The 17935-nt window shown below is 36.5% G+C and overlaps 1 protein-coding gene across 2 annotated transcripts in view; it reads left to right on the forward strand.

Annotated features, from left to right (window-relative positions):
• Positions 1-16311, forward strand: part of TMPRSS15 (transmembrane serine protease 15) — a 52101-nt gene extending 35790 nt beyond the window's left edge. For both annotated transcript variants that reach the window (XM_088157761.1, XM_088157762.1), the window contains 9 exons: positions 575-685; positions 3551-3683; positions 7316-7411; positions 10665-10714; positions 11152-11326; positions 12897-13078; positions 13294-13389; positions 14308-14447; positions 16062-16311. In XM_088157761.1, the coding sequence (XP_088013887.1) occupies positions 575-685; positions 3551-3683; positions 7316-7411; positions 10665-10714; positions 11152-11326; positions 12897-13078; positions 13294-13389; positions 14308-14447; positions 16062-16217 (1139 nt within the window). In that variant the 3' untranslated portion in view covers positions 16218-16311. The remainder of the gene's footprint in view (positions 1-574; positions 686-3550; positions 3684-7315; positions 7412-10664; positions 10715-11151; positions 11327-12896; positions 13079-13293; positions 13390-14307; positions 14448-16061) is intronic.
• Positions 16312-17935: the final 1624 nt, after the last annotated feature.

Raw genomic sequence — 17935 nt, forward strand, 5'->3', positions numbered from 1 at the left:
ACAGAAAGAATTATAACTTTACATTTACTCTCTCCCTTATTTGCTTTTATTGTATAACTGATTCTGCAGTTATATATATTAAGCTTCTGCAGAAGCTTAATCCTTCTTTTATGAATGCTTTCCTCATTTATTCCATTTACTTTTGTCTCTTCCACCTTTCCTAATAAGCAAGTTTCAGGAGACTCAGCTCTCATTGCCTCTTTGCTCATATGCTTGACTTGACAGATTTTGAGGTCTCTGAAATTTGTGAAAGTGCTGAACATTTGAAAATGGAAATCATTAGTCACTTTTGACAGGATTTGACTTTTCACTCCCTTATTTATGACTTACAATGGGAGAACACTACTAACTAAGCAACACTAACTAGAACAGAAACTACAAAGCAGAATACCACTGATTTTTCCTTAATTAACTTCTATTTGTCTGGAAATTATCTTTATTTTGAAAGAGAGATGGATGTAAATGGAAATTCATACTATCTGCACAGTTTTTTTCAGGTGAACTGTAAGATCTCCTGTGAATATCAACCTTCCTCAAAATTACAGATTAATTTTGCTCTCTTGTTTCCCTTCAGGGGCTTGCACAGTTGATGAGCACCAGTGTGGTAGTGGGACGTGCATCCCGTTGTATAACCTGTGTGACAACGTACCTCAATGTGAAGATGGCTCTGATGAAGCAAAGTGCAGTAAGCTTTCCTTCATACAAAGAAATCACAGAATCATTTAGGTTGGGAAAACTATTAAAATCGTCAAGTCCAACCATTAACCCAGCACTGCCAAGTTCACTGATAAGCCATGTCCCTCAGTGCTGCATCTACATGTCTTTTAAATCCTTCCAGGGGTGGTGACTTCACCACTTTGCAGGTTAACATGCTTAACAACCCTTTTGGTGAAAAATGTTTCCTAATATCAAGCCCAAGCCATGCATATTTGGCAGGAATTGCCGAGGAAAACAGCCACGGGACCTCAGGTAATGTAGGATGCTGCAAATGCATGCAGAGCATGCCAGCTTGCACAGCAGTATCTCCTTTGGTTTGTCAGGGCCAGGAAAACAGTCACTTTTCTGAGATAGTGTATGGAATCTGGCAAAGAACTCAAAAAGCTAGGAAGCTCCTCTGTGCTGAGGACTGTAGTTGTTTATAATGACCTCAAAATTAAATGGAAACTCAACATAGGTTTTTCTTCTGCATCCATTTCATATTTCCAAATTCTACTGGGTTTTGTTGTAATTAATGTTGCAATTAATCACAGCAGTATAAATTCTGCAGTGCAGGGTAGAGAATAACTATGTTCTTGGTGAAAATTCCCAAATAGTTTTGTGGGTGCAAGTTTTGTGGGTGCAAAGCCAAACTATAACACATGTCACCCTCCAGCCCACCTGGACTCCATGGGATGAATGGATGTCACAGTTCCAAAAGCAGCATCCGTTGTTCACTGCTATTCCTTACTTCTCTGGTAAAGCGGTTCTTTCCAAAATGCGTGTGCTCAGTATTTTAATTCATTTCACATAGCAGGGAAATGAGATTCTCTAGAACACTAATTTAAATGTAAGACTAGTGCTAAAATCATGTTTGACCTAGCACAGCAGTTAAACTGCCCTTTCTGACAATCTGCTTTGGAGAGCCAAAGGAAGATTTAAAAGTGGTCCTTCAGCTTGGCACCATTCCTTTGCTTTAAAGAGCTCTGCTAGGCATCAGATATGTTTTTAAGTATGTGCTGACAGTCGACTGATTTCAATATTTTTTATATGCATATATATAAAAATATACATGGCATATGTAAATACATGCAGATAGATGTCTAAAGACACAGATTCACTCCTCAAATTAATGCCATTGACTATTTTGTTGCAAACATATTCTTCCTTTAAAATGTTGTCACCCAGGACAAATGTATAGAATAAAATTCACTTCAGTTTCTTCTTAAGCAAAGAAAACTTGATTTTTTTTTCCCAGTCATTGCTGAAGAAGATCTGAACAAGGTAATCATCACCCACATTAACACAATGTACATTTTCCCAAAGATTTATTTTGCCATTGATTGTCTATTACTTTATAACAAATTACCTCACATGAAAAGCCTGGGAGATTTTTTTTCCAAAAACCCATTTAATCCAAATTTTGGCTAAATCAATCTATTTCTTAAAATGAAAATTCAAGTAGAAACTCTCACATTGAGTCTTTCCAGTGTCCAAGAGCCTTGCTCATTTTCCTGAAACCAATTTCAATGTCTTATCAGAAGTAGCAATTTGAACTAGAAAAACCCTCTTTTCAAATCCCTCAACTTCTAAAACTTCCAGGGATTGCAAAGAAATTCCAGAATTCTAAACTATATTATATCTGGATTAAGCAGTTGTTGGAGCCTCAATGACATTATTATTCCTAACCAATAATGTATTTGAAGAAGAAGATGGATCTAATGAGGAGAAAGGGAAAGGAGTTATAGGTCATGTTCTCTCAAGAAGAGAGGTGTCAAAAGTAATTTGGAGACATCTTGCAGTGCATACAATTACAAGATGTTTAAGGAGCTCAAAAATTTAATTAATTTAATCCAAGGTTTACCATTAATTAATCACTGTACATCACCTCTTTCATTCATGCATTCCAAGTGTCACGGAGTCATTTTTTAAAATATTTTTTTTTTTTTTTTACTATTGTGGGTACTCTTTGTGAAAGCGTTTTGGTGGGAAAATTGCACAAGTAAGATTTAAAAAAAAAAATTGGTAACCAATAAATGTCAATGCTTTTCCCTACTTCACCATGGCAAGACCTGTCATCTGCCTGGAATGCAGCTGTAGATGCTAAAACGTATATGAGACTCTCTTGACATTATTATAAATAAATTTTAATGTTACATAATAAAATTCTTATTTTATATACATGTGTATACATGAGAGTCTGTTGGCCTTACAGCCCGACTTCTTTAGTCACTATGTCAATAGAATAGGACTTTTTACCAATATGTTAAAGAGCTTCTGAATTTTTGTTCTGAATATTTTCTTTTGGGAAAAGTTTTTATAGAAGGACTGGTTTTCAGTGAGCGTTTATTATTAGTGTGAATGTTTTTAACTAAAACTGCAATGAAAACTGTGAAAACTCATAACAATTGGAACTGGAATTTTTAATTTTTTTTTTTTTTGTCAACACTCATTTTAACCTTATTTCCAGACAAGTATTACTGAGCATCATGGAGCTAAAGCTTCACTTATTATTTGAGAATTATATAATACTGACTAAGAAAAAAATGCATTGTTTAGAGTTCCTGAAAAATGTACTGTTTATTGTCTATTTCTGAGACATTTGCAAAATACACAGGGTATGTAACTCCCCCGTGGCAGAAATATAGGAGATAACAATAGTATTTCCTTCCTGTGGGAACAGAACATCCTGGAGATGCTAGGTTTTATTACCTCCATAATCCATTTTAACTTTTTTTTTTTGTTCTTCATTGGCAATAATAAAGTCATTATATTACACTTCTGTGTTCCTGGGGTCGGGGAGGAAAGTGCTTTGTCACCTAACCAAAATGTTTCTGCCCTTTTTGCTCTCCAGTGAGATTATTCAATGGCTCTCTGAGCACTGAAGGGCTGGTCCAGGCCAGGATTGGGAAGTCGTGGCATCTGGCATGTGCAGATGATTGGAGTGGAGAGATTTCAGACAGTGTTTGCCAGCTGTTGGGGTTGGGGTGAGTGATAAATATTCATTGTCCTTTGTAACTTCTTTGCAGATTTGTTGAGTGTATATTGGCATGTTCCTCCTCATTTTACTGGTGTACTCTCCAAAAAAATGGCAAACATATCTGTCTCTGTCAAGTGGAGTGCTTGGTGTGCCAACAAATCTGAACGTGTGGCAAACCCTGTCTTGATGACATTCAGTACAGGATTGATGACTCTGAACATGGCAGGTTGGGCATGAGGATGCATATTGGAGAACATTGGGAGAGTGTTGTGGATGCATCACTCTTTTATCACTTTATGTCATCATTTACATCTTCACTTTTGTAGGGAGGGCTCGAGAGTAAAGCTGGAGCCAGCAGCAGCCTTGGCTGCTCTGCCTTCCTAGTGCTGCTGTTCATTCCAAGTAGAGATAATCAATTGGATATTCTGCTACTGGGCTCCCAATATATTTCATATCCATCATTAGATCTGAGCTGCTGGGAGAGGAAATGGACTTTCTCTCAAGGCAGACTTAGAGCAGGGATGGAGTAGGGAAGGACTCGACAGAAAAACAGATTTGGCTTTAGTCCCTGTTCAGAAGTATTTTCAGGGGAAACACCTGGATTGTTGAGTGCAGGGTGTTGCATTTTTCAATCTATGGTAAAATTGATGGCCTAAATTTTGGCTTTACTCACATCATGTGCTACTCCACTGCCATCCACTGAATAATAATTAGCTTTCCTGCAATGCTGAGGTTTTTAGGGAATGTCACTCACCCAACTAATAATCAAACTAAATTCTAAGCTTGCAATTCATTATTTTGGACTCTGACCAAAGAAAGATGCCTACAATCCCCTTCTGTTAAATTAATTTTAGCAATCACACAATTAGAATGACTTAGAAAAATATCCAAGTGTTATTTCAAAATGCTTCTAAATGGATGAATGTCTGCTTGATTTCTTGGGTTTTTCCTTTTCTCCTTTGGGCACTTACTGAGTTTACGTAAATATCAGGTAGCCACATGCACAAATCCTGACTGTAATTTATGTATACATGCATGTAAGAGCATAGAAACTATGTTTAAATGTCCTTCTGGCCAAATACCTTGTTCTTTAGAGTGGCCAGTGGCCTTCTTCCTCTGATTCTTTCTGCCCCTGCCCTGCCTTCTTTCCCTTCTGGACAGAAATAATTTTGTGGTCTATGATTTAATTGACATATTTGATGCTTTTCAATAGGTTTTCATGGAATTTTGCATTCCATGGTATTCTACCTTTTAAAAATTACTTAATGCTTTTGTCTCTATAACATTCTACAGCAATATCTTTCAGGTTGTCTCTGTAAAGTACTCAGGTACACTTGCTAAAAGAGTTCCTATTAAGTTTCCTAGTTATTTCTTATTAATTTCATTTCTCAGTTTATTACATATTCCCATTGTCAAGAAAAAATATTTTTAAATCTAACCTGTATTACATTTTTGTAATCTGGGTGCTATTGCAGTTACAGCATAGGACAAAATTCTCATATGTGTATGTATATATGCATTCACTGATATATGAATAGATGTATATATATATATATATATATATGTAACTCCTGTATGCATTATGCTATTCTGCTTTCCTTGAATCCCCCTGTAGCAGCATATCTGTTAATAAGTGGCACCATATTTGTTACTAAATGGATGTTTGCAATGACAGGTCCTGAGCAGGCTCTAGTTCATGCTCCTACACTGAATTACAACCTAGAATCATGCTTTATTAGAATGACAGGCTAAAGTTCATCTAGGACAATTTAGTTTTACTATTAATTGCTTATACATTTGCTAGTCTCACTTGCTGTTTAATTTATGGAAAGGACTGAGCTGACAGGAGTCTTGTATCATATTCTGATTATTTATGTACCTGGGCTAAAACGAACCTCGCAGGTTCTTATAAATCTCATGTGTGAATCCTTTTGCCTCCATTTTTCATATATGTGACTCTTGAATTTGTGATTTGTACCAAACAAGGAGCCAGTCTGGGGACATGCTTATCATGCATCTACAAAATACACCTTGGGCAAATAATTTAAAAATCTTCTTAATGAGTCTGGGGTGCAAGATTAACAAATTGATGCTCTGGAGAAATCTGAAAATAATCCTTTGCTCATCATGCACTTGTAGCTGTGTGCATCTGACAGCACTGCTAAAATCTTTTGTCAGCATCTTATTTCCTGGAATCCAAGAAAATCAACACACTGAGCTTTTCTGTTGGGCAGATGCAAAACAATCCTGTTTCCCTGGGACCAGAGCCATCTGAGTCTTTGCTGAATTTTACCCAGGATTGAGGGTAGACCTGGCAATTTTGTCACATGTAAAAGTCCAACAAGTGAGAGTTTAGGCTTTACTCTGAAACCCTTCATTCTATTTTTTTTTCTTTTTCATGAACTTGCAACATTCTTCAGAAGGAAATGAGTAAAGGAATACTTTGCTGATCTCAGCAAAGTTCTTTATCATAGAATTTGACTCTGCCTACCTGGCTTGGCACTTTACTGCTCTCTCAGACTGTCTAAAAGACACTTCCAGGCTGAGAAATGCAGCAGCAGTGACTTTTCCAGCAGGTGGATCATACAACTCTCCTGGTGGCACAGAAGGATTGTTGAACACCTCTTTACTTCATACACAGCAGATTTTCAGGCAGATTCCAGCCTTCATCCTTCTCAGGAGGGTGAGATTTACTGCATTTGTAGAGAAGACACAGTGCACGTATTCCCTGTGTATTAAACCTGCAGGTGCTCCCTGTGTAATAAACGAAAGGTTTTCTTCTTGCTCCTGAGATGTGTAAGGCTAAAGGGCCAGATGGGAGGCTGTCATCCCCCCCAAAAATTATGTAGTCTAACCACAGCTATCTTTTTTCCCATGCTTCCTCAAGGGAAAACACATATGTTTCATGGACATGTGTTGCAAACAGGTCATATGAAGTATCACAAAGGACATAATGCAGAATGGACTATAAAGTAAATCTGGATATGGGTTCTAAATGTCAAAACAATTTGTCTCACCAGTAGTAAACAGAATTCTTAGTTCAATATGGATATGCCTCACTCCTGCTCAATAGCAAACATGACACTATTGACTTATTCCACAGCCACTCTGATTTCAAAAGTTCTATGAGATAAAAATCAAATTTTCTTTTCTCCATTAGATTCTCCATACTACAAAATATAATTTCATTTCTCTCCCAGACGGTATGGTGTAAGTGTAACTGCACCCCTCATAAAAGCAAAACTGATACTCCAAGGTTCAGCTATTACTGCCTTGTTTGGCATACTAAGTTCTAGCTCCATACATTTAAGAACTGATATTTCAAACCTTTTATTGTGGCATAGAAGAGCCAAAATGAAAATTTACTGCTGCCAAAAGAATTAATTAATATCTCTTTCAATATATTGTAGCATTAGAAATCTTAGAATAAGATGTAAGACTGGAAATAAGTGACTTGCATTTTAATCCAAAGGAGTTTCATGCCTCAGAAATCTCCTGCTAAAGAGTCATTATTTGAGGAGAAGAGAAAATAATTAAAAACCTGTTGTTTATTCTATCAGCATAATCATTTCCGAAATACTGCTCCACTGGAGGAATAGTGTATATATCTAAAAATATGTATGTGTTTTTTTGTCCCAGGGATGCAAATATGTCATCAGCTGTATTATTCACAGGAGATGGCCCATTTGTCACCATCAGGAAGGGAAGTAACCACAGCCTCATTTTTACAGAAAGGTGGGTACAGTGAGATTTCTTCCTCATACAAACAATGTCTTTAAGTATGGTGGCAATTATTTATACACTAAAATATAGCTCAAATCGTAATTGATGTGTCTATTCATTTACTGTGGAAAAGATGTGTTCTTTTAGCAAAATATTTCTTATCTAGAAGTCTCTGAATTATGAGTACGTAATATAATAGAATTAAGACAACCTATATATAATATAGAAGAATTAACATGGAGTGACATTCACCCATAGAGAGAGTTGTCACAGTTGGACTTCTGTGCAATCAGCAGATAAAAAGAACCACACCAAAATGTGATGCATCAAGGCTTCTCTTGAAATATGATGAGTCACACTCGAGAGTCCTTTGATTTTATTGCTATATTGACCTTGGACACACTGAGGATTGCTAATTTAAACCATCCACAGACAGATATCTGTATTTAACCAAACTATCCCCACTCAAAAAATTATTTCTGGATTTGTCTCCACATTTACAAGTGAATTATTAGATGACATGGTCCTCAGAATACATTTGATTCTATGCTAACCTTTCTCAGTCCAAATAACAGCTGAAATGATTCTGAAGGATGCTACAAACTGGTATTTTCTTGTAGATTAAATTAAAATGTGATATTAGCCCAGGATTGCATCCTCAGGCAATGGTGGGATTTACAATACAACTCCCAAAGAAAAAGGCTTGCCATCATCCATTTAAAGAATTGTGATTACTTCAATTACTGTTTTCTGCTTATAAGGGTTCACTGTATAATTTTTTTCTGGATTTCTACCAAAACACTGAGCCAGAAAATATCTGTCTAATTGCCAAAATGCTGAAACCATGTTGAAGACAGCAAGAGTCCATGTTCTTTCAGTTTCCCTTTATAAACATACCACATAGTAATAAAGCAAGAGACACTTCTTAATTTTCTATGGTCTATTATTTTGTCTACAGGAAAAAAAATTTAAATGTTACATTTTATGTTCTAATTATATTCTGTTAACCCTAAACATTTATCATTCTCATGGGTAGTGAAAGCATCTTAAACTAATGGAATCTCATTGGAGGCTATTTTTCTTTTTTTCTTGAGTGAATGTCTAAACCAGCATTGCCACAAGACATCTTGAAGAGCAGTAATGATTTAAAGATGTCTTCTATTAATGCCTATTAAACACTAAAAGTGATTAAAGCAGGAGGAAATGGAATAAATTCATTTATCTTAGTTGTATTTCTGTTGCAGAAACAGGTGTCTTCTCCCATGTTTCATCTGGACAGCTGATAGGAATCCTTTTGCAGGGTGACACTATTGCAGATTCACACATGGGTTTTGTACATATAATGAATGCTAGAAAGATCACACATATTTGATAATTTAAGCAACTGAATTAATTAACTGGTAATCTAATTATAAAATGTATTTCTCACATTGTCTTTGGTTTTTATTCAAGTGCATCCACCATTGAAACAAAGGAGGGCACATATAATAGGGCTTGAAAGCTGCAGTGACAGAGACAGCAAAAGAAGTCTCTGGTGCCCTTAGGTAATGTGATTTTTGGCAGGATAGCTTTGTAAGAGCCCCAGATCCTGCCTCTTACATGTATGTGAGCAGATTCCACAGGGACCAATTGTTTTTGCCAGTTCTAAGCGAAGATCATGCTCACAGACATCCTAACTACTCCAGATTTCTGCCTGGCAGTGCTGCTGACAGCTGACACTCAGAGAGGCACAGAGGAGGGTGTTCAGCACATGCCTCTGGTGCCTTTTGGCCACTCCTGGGCTGACCCAGAGGCAGCTGAGAGCTGCTGGGCTGAAGTGCAGGCAAGGAAGTGCTTCTCCTGCTGGGAGCTGGCTCCACAAAGAAGAAAAAGCAGAGGCAAATGAAGTAATTTCTACTAAAGCAACCAGTGGGTACTTGTGGTGGGACAGGCAACTCCCTTTACACTGGGAATGCAAAATTATAGGGGCAAATCTGACATTTTGGTTGTTCAGGTAGTTTATGCATTTACCTATGAGAAAGCGTAGGATCAGATCAAAGACCTAATATACAGCACCACTGATCCCCCTTTGAAAGCTATGAAAGCATTATGGAAAAGGGTATTTAGTTGCTATAAAGTTTATGCAGAGGATTGTCTTGGTTTCCTGGGGGTTTATGTATTTCTGGTTGTCCTTGATGTTTGACTGGTTACAGATTTGAATACAAGTCACAGAAATTGGTTTTCACTTTTTAAATTACAGCTTTAAAATCAGGTACCTATCTTGAAATGGAAAATGGTAATGTGGGACTATTCAGAGACAGAATATCTCATTTGCACCCCACTATAGTGAAGGTTTAATTGGGGAGGTGGTGGGTGGTTACAGTTCCCACTTTATTTCTTGTACCATTGTGCCACTGGGAAATTACTGAATCACATCTCGCTCACAGCAGATATCAAATTTTGGAGCAAGCAGTGAGGGATACATCATTCATGTTTATGATGAATCATGTTTAAAGTATCCTTCACATATTCCATTTAAAAATGGAATGTAGAAATTTTCACTGGAAGCAAATTGTTGGCAGAGCTTGGTTTTCTATCTTCCTCTCATTCTTATTTCTGTGTGTATCAGATTTGAATTGCTAGCACGTACACTGTCCCAAGTGTTTCAGATTCATTACAGACCATGAACATAATATTAAAACCTCTGGGTATCAGAAAAGCTTGAGCAGTTTTCATCTGTAGTCTTGTACTCTTAAGATTCTGGCTTTATATTTCTGCTAAATAATTTCTAACCTTGCATATGCAACTATGTATTTTACAGTAGCATTATTTTCTTAGTAAAATGATACAGGGATATAAAACTAACCTCTTAAATTCTTTGGCCATACTGATCTCTAGTGGTAAGGTATTGAAAACATCTCAAAAGGTAGGAGAAAATACCATAGGCAGCTATAACTTTATTGCAAATCTGTCACAGACAGACGACCCTTTTCCCTAAAACACAAGAAAAGTCTACTTTTATTTCCACAAGATAAATATATTAAATTCCCATTGAAGAGGAATATGTGCATTTAAAAATGTATAACATATAATGTTGTTTATTTATAATTAAAATATAATTTAAACATGTAGCATTAGTTATTATACTTAAGAGGCTAATACTGCTAAACTAATGTACTTTTATATATATATGATTGTATAAATTTTTCTATATGTGTATATATATTTGACAGTCAGAATTATCTGGTCTGCAGATATTTGTGATTTAATTGCATTTTCATTCTAGAGAACACTGTTTGGACAACCTTGTGGTTCATCTGCAATGTAACATTCAATGTAAGTACACAGAATCCAGGAATATTTCACAGAGAGATCAAATTGTTTGGACCATAAAGCCAAATGTTTATAGCTTGAATGGAAAGGTTAGGGAATGGACTATAAACTCATAATGATATAAACACAGGAAAATTTAGTCTTCATTCGATTTCAATGTTAAGTGTACACTAGAGATGGATCTGTAGTGAAAATATCTATAAAATAAATGTATAAAAATTCCGGAAGGTCTGGGGAAAGAAAACATCTAAATCCAAGTTAGGCAGTTGCATCTTGATTTCAGCCATAAAAACCCAAACTTTTTTCCACAGTATTTTTGACCAGCAGTTCAGATTCTACAAAGTCTTCTTTTCCCCAAGAAAATTTACTAGTCTAATACCCTATTTTACATCCCTTTAATTTTTTTTAATTTTATTTAATTCTATTTCGTTTTATCTTAGCTTGTGGAAAACACCTGGTAACTCAGAATAATGGAACAAGAATTGTAGGTGGAAGTGATGCCAGAAGAGAGGCTTGGCCTTGGATAGTTTCACTCCAGTTTAATTTCCAACCCGTTTGTGGAGCTTCCCTTGTCAGTGATGAGTGGCTGGTGACAGCAGCACACTGTGTCTATGGGTAATGTTCTTTTATGTGCAAGTTCACTAAAGAGGCATCAGATTATGAACAAATTGTGACACTGATATGAAAAATTAACAATTAGCTCCTGGTTTAATGACCATGTTTTGAATCACTTGTAGCCACAGCTGAAGTTCCTTTACTTCCTGGCAAATCCTCAGTCCTTACTTTAATGCAGGGAATTGTGGAAACCAAACAGCATTTCCTGAACAATAAGGAATTGCACTTTAAATGCATGGTATTAATACTGAGCATTGGTACTTAATCCATAATTATCGTGGGTCTCCAATAATTAAGTGAATCCCTAACAGCTGTGTAAAAGGTGACATCATATCCCATAAATTAAATCCAGCTTTCCTCCTGTAAATGATCATGGATTGATCAAGATTTTCTATGCATTACTGGAATGAATCTTGATTTATGGGCATTGATTAGGGAATACTGGATATCCTCTCTATGGTGTTATTTGTACCATTCAAAGTGATGCATATTGAAATATTTTCTAGGGTTTGCTTTCCTAATATCTACAATAAAAACAAGTGTTGTCAAAGACATAGAAACTGAAATGCGGGGGAAAAAATCAAAATTAGAGTAAAGCTTCCACTACAAATAGCTAAATAGTAAGGCAGTGGAGACTGTGCCAAAATCCTAATACTGCCTTATGGCATGACAGGAACTACATTTCACACAAAGAAACTAAAATGAAAAGGATTAAACCCTCTTAGTTTCCACACAATAAGTCCACGGTTGTCTCCATGCTCTTTTTCACTTGAATCACCTTTCTATTTCCAACTAAATCTATTTTATCATCTTGCCTTTGCTAGAATTTTCCCAAATTGAAGCTTGCAGTTTCACACCTTCTGAACGTTTAACTTAAACACTCCTAGTTTAGAACAAAAGAACCTCTTGATGTCAAACCAAAAGATGAGCAGAAACCAGTTCAGTCCAACAATCAGGCTGAAAATGTACTTTTTAAACCATAAAGTGATCAATTTAAAAACAGCAAATATTTAAGTTCTCTGATGAATACAGCCTCAAACCAGCATGTGTAGATTAGGAAAAAAATGTGGATTATGCCATATTTGATTTTAGCATCTCTTTTTTGATTGAGAATTAAAACTAATAGACCAGTTTTCTGAGTCTACAAGCTGCAGCATTTCCAACATCTCAGACCTCCTATTCTTTAGACATTCCATTACAATTTTCTAACTGGGACCAATATCAATTGCCTACTGGTCAGCCAGCAGTATTGTTCATAATGTTTAAAAAGTCATGGCAATTTAGTTAATGTATTTTCCTCCTCTGCACCACCACTGATTAATTCATTATAAATAATTCATTATAAGCTCACCATAAAAAAGTCAGCAACACATATCTGCAGCGTGGATGTTTAAGACAGTGAAACTCTCACGGAATTCTGAGCACATCTACTCTGTTCGTTTTATTTGAGAAAACAATAGTGCAAATGTTATGGACTACCACGAGGCTAAATATCAGCAGTTTATCTGATACATATTTTTTCAAAACTTTCACTAGCCATTCCTAATTGTGAATACTCTGCAATTTGTAGGAGACAATTAAAGCCGTCCAGCTGGCAAGCGGTTCTTGGCTTGTACGATCAGTCAGATCTGGCACAGCCTCCAGCAGTGGTTCAAAACATCGACAGAATAATTATAAATCCTCATTACATGAAGGAAACAAAAGACAGTGATATTGCTCTGATGCACCTTCAGCAAAAAGTGGAGTATACAGGTGAGGTTTTTTCCCCAAAAGACACATTTATTCCCATTTATTCTATGATGCAAAACAATGCTAAGCATGTGAGGGTGCTGGGAAGTCTGCTCAGTACTTCCTGGATATCTTGGCCAAAAAGTGGGTTTGGATTAATGAACATTTTCTGGTGTGACTTCATAAAAACCTAAATAAAGGGAAGAGGCTGAAATTGATTGTTTGTTTCTCGTTCACAGATTACATACAACCTATCTGCCTACCAGAAAAAAATCAACAGTTTTTACCAGGAATTAACTGCTCCATTGCTGGCTGGGGAAAAATCGAGAATGAAGGTGGGTCATCTGCTTGGAAAATTCTGACAAGCATGTAGCTGTGAGGGAAAGCTTGTTCCTATTCCACAGGAGTTGCTAAGGTCAAATAGTTTAGAGAGCTACTCCTCCATATGAAAATTTAGAATCTATCCCAGTCCACTATTCTTTCTCTGAAGCAAAATTATAGTTATAGTATTTATAATTATAGTATTTATTAGAAGAAAACATGCATATCTAAGTTTATTAGGCTATGAAGAAAGCTTATTACATCCACTTAGAAGTTATGATGACTACTTTTCTCAACATGAAATATGTTCATCTTGGTTCCAGATATTGGGTGGGGGAAGAGGAAGATTAGTCTTTCTGACAATGTGCAAATGATTTTCCTCAGAAGTCAAGGAAATTGACTGCAGTGTGAAATGTATATTCTGTTTGTATGTCATATGCTCCAGATTTGGAGCCTCTCTGAAATAGTAAACATGCCATTTCACTTCCACAGTTGAAAACATTGACTTTTATATTAAATTACACTTAATATTTTGAGTAGGAATTAATAAAATAATTTTTAAAAAACTTTAAATAACTAAAGTTACACAATGAATAGTAAGGAGATACTGGACAACCCACGTTCCTAAGCCTTTAATCATCCCTTAGATCTCCCCACAGTGAGTTCCTAGTCATTGACTTTAGTAATCTTGATTTAATTATAACCAAATTCAGTCCCATTACACAAATGAAAGACAGGATTCAGTTAACAAGCCCTGTTTAATCAGTGACTGTGTTCCAGGGGCATAAGCCTGAATAGTACAGCAGTAAGGCAGGGATTCCTGCTGCTCAGGAGCGTGCCAAGCATGCTGGAACAGGAACAAAACCATCAGTGTTCCCAGCGGGATGCACGTATTTAACTCTGCAGGTAAATGTACTTTGTATTTTCATCAGGTCCTACTTCAAATGTATTGCAAGAAGCAGAGGTCCCTCTCCTTTCCAATGAAAAATGCCAGCAATGGATGCCAAAATATAATATTACTGAGAATATGCTCTGTGCGGGATATGACGTGGGAGGAATAGATTCCTGCCAGGTAAGTGGAAGGAACTCATTTCCACTGCTGGCATAAGCCTCATCTAGGTACTGAATAAAATGCTCCCTGATCCTCCACTCACGAAAACCAGAACAATCCCTGTCCATTAATGTAATTTCTACTCACGGTATTTTGCCCATTTAATAATTTATCAGGCTACAAGTTTAAAAAAAAACAAAATTATTTTTGGTGTCATCTTGGCATTACAGCCACGGAGGGAGATAAATAGAAGGACTGGAAATTTTCTGCACTAGGCTTTCAATAATTCCTACTGAGTAATTCCATGAAGGAGGGACGTACTTAGGGAAATGCAGAGAACAGAGAAATAAATACCAAATAGACCAAAGTCTCAGAAATCATAAAGAGAAAGAGAGAGAGCAAAGCTGATTTCCCCCAGAATCTGTAGACTCTGGAGACCTTTCCTAACTAGACACTACAGTATTTCAGAGAGGCTGCCTTTCTGCACTGATATGTGCTTCTGTGGGTTTAGTTTTTACCCATTCCAGCTCTCTTTATAACTTGCTGCTTCTCTTTGAGGATGTACCCAGAGGTGGCTGCCACATGATTGTGGCTTGGAGACTGGCTGGCTTTCCTCAAGCCTAATGAGGAGCAAGCTCACATAATTCCTATTGCCTTGCCCCCCGACCGAAGTCTTCATCACATGCCCTGACTTTGCCCTGTTTAGTCTAGAACAAAGACTGTGTTCAAGCCTAATGTCCTTTCCCCTCATGGTTTTCCTCTTTCCCTTTTTCTTTGTGAACCTTATACTGAACAAAAACCAGTGTAGCCCCAGAGGCTGATACAGAGTACAAGTGACCAGCACTGTGATCAGTGGCCACTCAGCCATGAGCAAAGATGAGCAAGCAAGTCCTGATAGTGCATCCCCCTTTAGGCTGCTGTCACAGCCTTTAATGTTTTAGGATGCCCTAGAGCTACAGGCAGAAATATTTTAATTTTAATCCTTGCAGAATTCTCTGGTGAAGATCCCTTCACAGGGCCTGGAGAAGACACAATTAATACTGGTTCAGCTAACTCAATAGACAGTGAAAAGTAGTCGTTGTTTTCTTTCTCATCAAAACAAGATACCCATGGCTGACTCATCCCCACTCAAACTAAATCAAATTCAGTCTCTATTACAATGCTACATCTGCTAAACTATTGAAAAGGAGGTGAGAGAAAGGGCACCTTCTCTTCTGGCAATCTTGTTATTTTGTTCTCTAAATTTGAAACTGCGTAAAATTCTGGGGTGAGTGAAAATAGAACTGTGTTTTGGCTGAATATATTCAGCTGAAAAAAATCCTCCACTTTTACTCAGGCTTTGTGAAATATGAAGGGCTGAACATGAATAAGAAAAAAACCTCTTGAAGTCCAGGTCTGTATTGGAAGACTGACACCAGCTTAAGCTCACATCATTAAAATACAAAGGAAAAAGAAATGGATTTTCTTTCAAGATTGTTTTTTTCCACATGGAAATATTCACATTGATCTCACTTCCTGGTGCTCAGGACATACACGGGTAGAGCATCTATGACTGAGGAACAAAATGAACATCATAAACAGGCTCTGCTTCAGAGCTGACACTGCTGCTTTTAACTTCTGCATTTGTTATTGCAGGGGGATTCAGGAGGCCCTCTGACATCTGAAGATGGGGACAAGTGGTTTTTGGTTGGTGTAACATCATTTGGTGAAGGGTGTGCACTTCCCCAGCGACCAGGAGTGTATGTTCGAGTCACCATGTTTGTGGACTGGATCAAAAACATCATCTATTAGCTCGATATTTTTAAATTATAGAAATAGAATTTCGATGTTGAAAGACATTGTATAATGATGTAAACTAGGCTGCCATTCCAATCTCACGGAGAAACTGAATCTTGGTGAGGAAAACATTGGTAACTTCTCTTTGTTAATAAGACCCAGTTCCAAGTGAGCACAATATTTCAAAAGAGATGCTGTGATTTTGTTAATAAATGGTTTTATCATTTTGCTTTTTGTTTTATATAGGATCTTTAAAAAACAGATTCTTTGAACATCAGTGCATTAATTGCACAGTGGAGGGCTTTACAAAGCATAGGCAGTAAAAAGAAGTTTGCAGACTGTAAATGCTATAGTGGAAAAGAATCAAAATTGTTGATAGAAGGTGAAATATTATCTGGTGTATGCTTTTACATTGTGTCTTTCAATGTGCAATTTCATATTAATGAAGAGTTAACTCTTCCCAGCAATCTCTCTGCATATCAATATGAAGTTGTGTGTTCTGTCTTTAAACTGGGTTTATGGGAGTTCCTCTGCCTTTCCTATCACAAAAGGCTCGGGACTGAGGTTTGTGGATTGTGCAGAAAGGCTGACCATGGATCATGCTGCTTTCTAATGAATAAACTGAATGGCAGCCAAAAGTTCTCTCTTGTGTAATGTGTTTGGAATTAATAGAGTTAAAAACTGATTGAACAGAGCTTTTTAGTTTTCTTTCTAGGCAAGTGTTTGGCAATTATTCAAACAATTATAGAGATGTGTGCTTGTCCACACCCAACCACAGACTCAAAATACAGCAACTTCTCATTAAAGTGATGTTTGTAAAAACATTTGACAATAATGAGTACCAGCTCTCCCTCATGAATAATAGTGTTCCTATATTACATGCTTTTTCTGTAGTGGTGATTTTTAATACAGATTTTGTGCTTTGTAAAAAAAAAACAGCAGGTTTAGTACAGCATTCTAAAGGGGAAAGAATATGAAAACTAAAATATATAGAGAGGTGTACGATTGTTGTAAGCTCCTGGCTTTGGTTCTTGCAACCCCACATGCAGATGTAAAATGCTTGAAAAGAGAGGTTGGCAGTCTCTGATTAAAAAAAAAAAAAAAAAGAAAAAAAAAAAAAAAGTCCCAAACTGCTTTCAGGTCTTTGTAAGCATTAGAGAACTAGGTCCAGACCAAAATCTCTATCAAGACATCCATGATCACAAATAACACAGATAAACATAATTACAACAGAGAGAAGGCAAGAAGGTGTTTTAGACACAGCCTCTCATATGAAAGACACAGTTTTTTAACATTAAAATATTAAAGTTGCAAATTTTGTCTTTCATAGTGGACTATTGTTTCTCCTATTACTCTGAAAAGTAGAGCATATTGCTATCAGTATAAATTGATTTGGATGAAGCAATTACATTAAAACGTTTAAGTAAAATGTGACCTGATTTTTGCATTATTTACCATACATCACTATTGTACATTGTGTTTCAGTCTGTTAATGAAACACAAAAGCCAATGAAAGCAGATTCAGTCGCTAGAAAATGTGCTTTCCAGGAATACAATAAGATACTTGTGTGCATTTTCTTGCTTCCCAAAATGCAAAGCATAAATGTATTTTGAGATGTACATTGATAAACCCCCTCAGACTGAAAAAGTTCTGTTATAAACCCTGGCATAAAAAGATATATCATATAAACTATTTTAATTTAAAAAGCCATTTTATTTCAACTAATTATGTC

This window comes from Sturnus vulgaris, chromosome 2 (assembly GCF_052056855.1).
Source record: "Sturnus vulgaris isolate bStuVul1 chromosome 2, bStuVul1.hap1, whole genome shotgun sequence".
NCBI classification, from domain to species: Eukaryota; Metazoa; Chordata; class Aves; order Passeriformes; family Sturnidae; genus Sturnus; species Sturnus vulgaris.